Source organism: Morone saxatilis, unplaced genomic scaffold (genome assembly GCF_004916995.1).
Source record: "Morone saxatilis isolate NCDOM2014 unplaced genomic scaffold, NCSU_SB_2.0 Contig0, whole genome shotgun sequence".
NCBI lineage: Eukaryota > Metazoa > Chordata > Actinopteri > Moronidae > Morone > Morone saxatilis.
The window spans coordinates 16,741,216-16,749,722 of record NW_023339650.1 but is presented as its reverse complement, the minus strand read 5'-3'; the positions used below and the strand labels follow the sequence as shown (position 1 = coordinate 16,749,722).

The window sequence follows — 8,507 nt, the reverse complement described above, 5'->3', positions numbered from 1 at the left end:
TAGATAGATAGATAGATATTAATATCGGTTTAATATCCGGCTCCTCCCCATAGCGTCCATGGGCAAGACGCTAAACCAAAAATTGCTCCTGATGCTGTTTTATCGGTGTGTGAGTGTGTAAATGGTTACTTACTTTCTGATGTCCACTTCACATCAGTGTGTGAATGCGCGTGAAAGGGTGAATGTGACATGTAGTGTAAAGCACTTTGTGTGGGCTTAAGACCAGAAAGGCACAATATAGGTTCAGTCCATTAAGCATTTACATAACCTACTTAACTAAAAAAACAGTTCGCTCTCTGTTTATAAATTATTATGTAAATTTTGTGAAATTTAGATAACGGCTTGTTTAGGAGTCGAAACTAAAAGTTTAGGACGGGTTTGTCTTGGGACTTAATTAAGACTTTTCACTTGCAAAAATCTCTGCACAGAAGCAGCAGATCAGAAAACAGCCGTTGTTTTGGAAGGCACTGAAAAAAAAAAGATGTCCTGACGATGGAGATGCTCATATGAGTTGTTTTGGAAGGCAGTAACTAACAACGTTGTTGTTTACTCTTCCGCTTTGGATAATCCTCAGAACACAGTGTCTACAAAACTCACAAGGCCTATTTCTTCGGTTGAGTTCCAGTTAAAAACTGTTTACAGCATGTGCTTTGGGACACCAATTCTGGAAAGTCATGTTACTGTTGAATTCTCTGAATCTAAAATAAATTGCATTAACCTCCATAGTATTGGCGCAGAGGCAGATCTCAAAAAACTAAAACCATCCGCATGGCTGGATAAAAGAAATGAACAAATGTGTTTTTTTGACACCATGTGCATCAAACAGTAAGGATCCTGGGCAAAAGACTGTATGAACGCTGAAAGCACTGAACATTCGCTGTCTGTGAACACCAGACCAAAACTGGCAAAAAGCATCGACTGTGAAGGGATCAAAGTTATTGACGTGGATGGCTGTGTCAGAATCAAAAAGTTAATTTCCATCCGACGCCAGAGATCATCTTTCTCGTTATTATGTGACCAAAGTTACGCGTCGACACCGGGTTTGTTTCCTTCAGCCATTTTTTGGATTATCGCACATGTTTTAGGTGAACTGGCCCTTTGTATAATCATTCTTGCACAACCAAAATTGGTTTAAATGTGCTCCTGATTTTGAGAAAGCGTAGCCTCCTGCGACGCTTGATGTGCTGTAGCACCTAGAGAGCTCAGCCTGTAGGCAGATAGCCACCCACAAGGTCCTGCTCCTCCATCCTCTGAGGCCACACTCACTCCTCCGGTCTGGACTCCTACACAGCCTTCCCAGCCTCACTGGTGGCTTCATCATTAGAGGAGCTCCCGGTGATGTGAGCATCCATGACTCACAGAGGGCCTCTGTTAGGCTCCTCCACCACCACTACCACCTCCACAACTGGAAGGCTGGCAGATAATCCACAACACACACATTAACACATTTATATACTTGCAATTCAGCATTCAGGTACACATTAATATAATGAATCAATCCATTGAGTAACTATTTGCCCCCATGAAAAAATGTCCTCGTTTCTCTTCTGCAGAGATGAGCAACTGGAAACACAGCTCATCAAAACCTCAAACTGGTGTCACTCTGCTGCAGGATTATGTAGGTAGATCAGCTCTTTGCATCTACTGACGCATTTACGTGCGTTGTAATTCGTTCAAGCCTAAAAAAACTAAACTGACATTCACATTCTATTCACTTCATCTGGACCTTTTTTATTCAATACTGAAAAGCTTTAAAGGATTATTCCAGAGGATCTTCTTAATGTGATATTCAGAGGCTTAAAACAAAAAAGAGAAGGCTTTTATTTGGATTGGGAGGTCCAAATTTCCCCCATTTTTACACAATGACAGGCTCAACATTGTGTTTCTATATATTGAATATATCTTATATAATAATATGGAATAACTCAAAAAACACATTTTATGAAAGGAAACAACAGAATCACAATCAGAAATATGTTATTGATCCCTGGGGGGAAATTTGTTAACATACTTATGAATACAAGCTTTTATTATTCTAAAATAAAATGAGCCTCCATTTGGCACCTATTCTTAAAACATGATTGATTGCACAAAACTATCATAAACCCAAAAGACTAATAGGCAATTTATCTCCCTGGTTGACAGGATGAGGCCAGTTTTGGCTCCTCTCTAACATTGAATGACTAACCGTGGATAATGACTTTGGACCAGACTGATACATACAGTATTTCTGGAGATGAACTCTTCAGATATTGGCAATCAATGTTGTTATTAGTGTTACTTCAACCTGATATGTCATTAATCACTGGGTTCCTTCTCCACAACCGGGGTTCATTAGATATTTATGAGCCAAATTATATCTGACCTGCCAATCCAAGTCAAACGATACCAGTAACACAGACGCACGGTCCAGTAGAATATACTTTTACAGTTATTATCTCTGCTGCAGACAGTCTGATTACAATAATCAGAACTCAGTGTCAATTACAGTCCCCGTAGACGTGACAGGAAGTTGTGAGTTTCCCGTGTCCAATGTGCAAACACTCCCTCGCAGGAAAAAAGAGCTGGTTTCCCCCAGTGATGACTGGCTGCAGTTCTTTCCTCACATTGTTGTGATTAACTGCTGGAGCCTGATGACACCTCACTCAATTAGGGAAGCCCTCTTCTTGCTCCTGTCAGACAACACACACATGAACACACTCCAGCTTTGAACACATCTTTTGGTTTGAGTGTGTGTACAGACGTGGGTGTGTTTGTGTGTGTGTGTGTTTGTGTTTCCATTGTCACCCTACATCTGTCTGTTAATTGAGCTTGTGTCTCTGGCTAGCCTCTCCTCCCTCACATTAAGGGCTACTATGAGGAAAGAAACAATAGAGGGAGAGAAGACAACCAGGCAAGAGAGAGCGGAAAATACAATTTCACTGGCCACCTTAACTTCAAAAAAGTTAAAAAATGAGTTGAAGAGCCTCATAGAACACAGACAGACACAAGCATAAAATATATAAAACATATGAAAAGACTGTAAAATATATGATATATTACTAATTGTGAAGGTGACACTTTGGGTAATTGTCACAACATTTCTCACAGAAGTTCTACAAATCAAACAACCAATCGATTAATCAAAAAAAAGAAGAAATCAGCAGATGAGTCCATAATGAAAATTACAGTCCTTTAAACAAAAAATGGGTCAAAATTAGCTCATATTCAACCACAACAGTAAAATCCAGCTTTTACATGCATGATATACTGTTTATATACATATAATAGTGACAGTAACAGGCACAGGGGGCATTTTTCTGCATTTAGTACTTTTGCTTTTAATACTTTGAGTACATTTTTCTGATTATACTTGCATAAAACCCACTTTTACTTAGGCTAAGTTAGACTTTTGCTTGTTACAGTGATAACTGTGGGACGCTCGGCTGCGCAGCGCCACCTAGCGACGGGAGAACTGCGTGATGACGTCCTGAGACGATGACGTCAATGTCATCATCAGTTCCGTTCTGCTGTTTTTAAATGTTTACAAACTAAAGCCGGCGCTCACCGTCTGCCCTGCTGTTGTTCCTGTCTCCCCAACTCGAACCATCACATCAAGGTAAATAACGTTGCACCACTTCAACACAACGTGTCAGTGTGCTGCTCTGCCTGTTTTGGGTTATTAAGGCCCGGATCTGTAGATTTATGAGATCTATCTGTGTTTAAATGGAGCTAATGTTTGTATTCGGGGTCAGTCACATGTTGTGAGAAAGCACAGATCCGCCCCTCCCACCCTCAAAGATCGACTCAAAATGCCAACGTTTGTAAAAGTTGCATTAATTAATGTGTTAGCTTTACTGTGTAGGCTTGTAACTGACAGGGTTGCCACAAATCATGGAGGAAATATTTTGCACAGGACTGCAACTAAATGATTATTTTCATTATGGATTAATCTGATGATTATTTTCTCCTTTTAATCAATAATTTTTTTTGTTTTGTAAAAATTTAAGAGACATAGTGTTTGTTTTGTCCAACCAACAGCACACACTTCTAAATGATTAAAAATGTATTAAAATCATAAAAAAACATTTAGGAAAAGCAGACAATACACTGGGACCCTGAAATGTGTTTGCATCAAAAATGACTGAAACGATCATCAGAATAGATTTCTGTCAGTCGATTACATTATTAATAGAATAATAATTTTAGCTCTACTTACAAACTGTTGTATAAGTGTTTGGATAGTTTATAAACTCTTTCTATGTAAGTCTTTATTTGTAAAGTGACCAAAGACTGACTATCCATCTGTCTATCTATCTATCTAAGGAAAACCATGAAAGCTGATGAGGAGCCTCCAACTCATTTTCCTCAGTGCCCAGCTGGATTAGTAAAGGTTTGTACTGGTTTGTACAGTAGGCTACTGAGTACAATGGGATCTACTGTGAAAAAAAAAAAAAAAAACCCAAACAAATGTGACCATTAAAAGTCACAAGATGTAGAGAGATAAATCCAAGAAGTACATACTGTCTGAGTTATTAACCCCTTCACCTGAATCCTCTCACAGTTTGTGTTTTCATGTACCTGTTTGACATTAATTCCCTCTGCGATGTTTGTGTTTGTTGTTAAAAATGAAGCCTTTACTGGCTGACCTTGAAGCATCAAACGAACGACATTTCAAGCTGCACGTAAACTCGCCATCTGTTTTATTTCAGCGTGGTAGTTGTAATATGAAAAGAGAAAAACTCACATAGGGTTTTTTCTCTGCAAATATTTGCTGTTATCACATTGCTTCCTGACTTATTTATTCCAGTTTAGAGTACATGTTTTTATGAGGATCCATCTGATTTCCACAGGGCAGGAGAAATGTGGAGGTGAAGAGTAAGGAGTCCAGCAATGAGAGGGTTGAGCTGACGGTGGGGGTGAAAACATCCAAACCCAAAATGTCAATTGAGCTTTCTTCGTGTTTCTGTGAGGACAGTGGAGCATGCGTGTGAGTCACACACAGTAATAAAAGTTGTTTGAAGATCTACTTGAAATCCAGCTCGGTAAATGAACCTGTTCATTTCAAGCCTCATCATCACGGTGATGATGAACATGAGGATGATTCTGACAATAATTACTGCCCGGCACTGTTTACGCAAAAGTGGAGGCATCACAAAAGGACATCCAGCGTGGAAAGGACAAAGGCAGGTCCACTCATCTAATAATCCAATTTGTGTTGATTTTACACTAGGTGCAAAAATGGCCTTTTTGACTCACCATCATCACTCTGTCTTTCACCGGGGACTGCTGCAGCGCAAACACAGATGCAAAGCACAAAGCCCAAGGCCAGGACGCTGGTGAGTCACAGTCGTACCGACGTGTGTGAATGAAGGCTAAGTGAACGTTCATTCAGTAGAGAACTGGCTCTCATTTGACGTCATCGGTCTTAATCACTCAATTATAGCAATTTCCAGAAGGTAACTGTGCTTTATCTTCACCGTTTCTGCCTCCAGGTAGCATGCAGGCAGCTGATTGATGGGAATGAGACGGCGGCCTCTCTCAGGGACCAATGTGAGATCATTCACACACTGAATCATTCACTCTCAATCATTTGTGCTGGATTTGTCTGAATCATGCTGTGCGTGAGATGGCGCATTCATGATGTTTCACAATACTTGAAAGATAAGATAACACAAAGAAAAGCAAGATAAGTATGTGATGGAACTTTACTGAGTGGAGAAGGCAATAAAACGTGTGATATGAGCAAGCAAATGTACACTACGTGGCCAAAAATATGTGGACAAGCCTGTCCAGTGTTTTGGCAACAATTTGGGCAAAGTCCATTCCTGTGTCAATATGACACAGTAGGTCAATAAGAAATTGTTTTCCCAGTTTGGTGTGGAATAACTTGACCTCAACCAGTGGAGGTCCAATATAACCCCACCCCAAAAAACAAAAAAATAAGAAAGTTTATAGAATCCCTTCAGTAATTCAAACAATTAGATTGACAGTATCAGTACATTTAGAAAAGGTGAAATATATGTAATAGATTGAGCTTTAAAAACAAATGTTTTACCGAACAGAATATGTAGCAGAACCAGAGATATCATCCATTTTATTAGATGCATTCTTCCTTCCTCCACAATGCAACTCAACTGCTGATAGTTCGGTCAGAGATGTGTGTGTATATGCTAATAGCGGCTAATGTAGCCTCAAGCTGCTATCCGCAAGCAGACATAAGGAGCGGACTACTATGCAGAGGTCTTTAGATACTGAAGAAAACATCTAAACATAATAATTATGAGGCAAGATCTGATGTTATAAGAAGCTTCTTCTTCTTTCTCAATGACTTTAAACATGTTTACCTGCAATGGACATTGGAGATGCCACTATTTCTGTGTGTAAAGTGTGCCAAGCTTTTTTCTCTCCCCTTCTCCATCGCCTAAACCAGAAACTGCCACTAAAACCTTATCCAAGACCTTTGGGATGGGAGGCCTTATCACCCAGCATCAGTGTTGGACCTCACTAATGATCTTGTGACTGAATGGGAGCAAATCCAGACTCCAAAATCTTGTGGAAAGCCTGAAACCAAAAGGGTCATAGCAGCAAATTAATTGTGATGGTTTTTGAATGAGATATTCACATTTGGGTGCAATGTTAGGGGTGTCCACATACTTTTGGCCAAATTGTATACAATTAAATAGGAAATCTGTTCAACAATTGTGGCTTCACATGAAAATATGATGGTGAACACCTGTGAAATGGGTGAGAAAACATTTTCACCATGAGGTCCATTTAGTAGCTTCTGCTGGTGATTTTTATCATATCACATGATCTTCCTCAACAGATGGAGTTTGCACGGTTGTCATGAAATTTTAGATTTAAATTTCCATTTTTATTTTATTTTTTCTGAAGACGAACACATAAGCTATGGAACAGCCACTTAATGAACTTTGACTTGCAATGCAATTGTTTCAATTATGGACAAAAAATATGCTCAATGTAAATAAGCTTGTATAAACATAATATGAGAAAGCATATCATCTCACTATGTTAATATAACAATTAATTATTGTGTTTTTATTGAAATTAAGAAGTTTCTGGCTAAAGCAGAACAGAGGTGGGATTAAATCCACATTAAAAGCACATTGATTTTGTTATATCATCAGGTTGAGACTCCTTAATGTTGTAATGACTATCTTTATGACAACCCTACCACACACACACCTCCACTCATTTGAAGCCTGGGGGAAGAAGTGTACGAGAAGAGCCTGAAAGGGAACATGAGTCAGCCTGATAGTACAACTTATGATGAGTGGGAGCTAAATGGATAACTCTTTCAGCAGAGGAGACTGTCTGGGTTACAAAATAGATTTATTGATTTATTTTATGTGAGTCCCTGCCTACTCTGGGCCAAACTATTAAGGTTTGGAATTTCAAATACATTTCACCAAAGAGAAATTTAGATTCAAACCGTGTCTTTTAGACTGTTATGTGTTCAAAAAGGGCTTGAACTCAGTAGCCTGAGATCATACAGATAAAGAGCAGAGGACAAAGAAAGAATCAGATAATAAAATGTAATATTGGCCGTGCATGGGTCAAATATAATGCTTCAGTGTACACTGGATACTATTATGGCTGTAATTAACAGTTATTTTTTATATCAAATTAATCTATATGTTATTTTCTGGTCTATATAATGTCAGAAAACTGTGAAACAAGTATCATAAAGCCCGAAGTGACAATTTCAAATAGATTGTTTTGTTTGAACAACTGTCCAAAACCAAAAAAACATTCAATTTACAGTTATATAAAACTGGAAATAGCAGCAAATACTCACATTTGAGAGGTTGTAACCAGAGAGTGCTTGGCTTTTTGTGCTTGAAAAATTGTTTAAATGATTAATCTTTCATTTGCAATTTATTGACTAATTGTCTCAGCTCTAGATATTATTCTCTCAAACATATAGTGTGAGGTTATACACAATGTCAAAATATAAACACTAATACTATATCGTTTCAGTTGAATTTATCTTTTTCATTTTGTTCTTTTTCCTCAGCTCCTCTGTCATTAGTAACATTCAAAGGGACTGTAAGTTCTGCAACCAACCCCAACAGGAACCCTTCAGTTCATGCATCCATCACAGTATGTTTCATTGCAAATGTACCACATCTTTGTCATGTTTCTTTTTTATAGGATACTGCTGGTAACGTTTTTGCAATTGTCAACAAATCCCATGAAAAGCCAAATTACAATCCATCAGGGCTTTGGGACTTTCTCTCAGCCCCAAACCAAGTAGTTACTGAAGATGTAAATCTTTAAATACAGGTCACGAATATATATTAATTTTTCAAAAAGGGAAAAAGAATTTCCTTAAACAGCTGGGCACTGTAGTTTCTAGAAAACATTACTCCAACATTGGTAAATAGTGCATTTGTTGGGACTATTTTCAGTTTCCCCTGTGAGTATTTCTGCCAGGAGATTTCATCCAGTGTTACCTTACAATGTGTTTTAATAGTTTATGGACAACAATGGAGCTCCATGGC

General features: G+C 38.5%; 1 protein-coding gene across 1 annotated transcript in view; it reads left to right on the top strand.

Annotated features, from left to right (window-relative positions):
* Positions 1-3,536: 3,536 nt before the first annotated feature.
* LOC118321667 overlaps positions 3,537-8,507 on the top strand; it is an 8,491-nt gene continuing 3,520 nt past the window's right edge. Inside the window, exons 1-6 of the mRNA XM_035653108.1 lie at positions 3,537-3,598; positions 4,306-4,372; positions 4,833-4,969; positions 5,213-5,318; positions 5,475-5,532; positions 8,021-8,106. Coding sequence (XP_035509001.1) covers positions 4,313-4,372; positions 4,833-4,969; positions 5,213-5,318; positions 5,475-5,532; positions 8,021-8,106 — 447 coding nt within the window. The 5' untranslated portion in view covers positions 3,537-3,598; positions 4,306-4,312. The remainder of the gene's footprint in view (positions 3,599-4,305; positions 4,373-4,832; positions 4,970-5,212; positions 5,319-5,474; positions 5,533-8,020; positions 8,107-8,507) is intronic.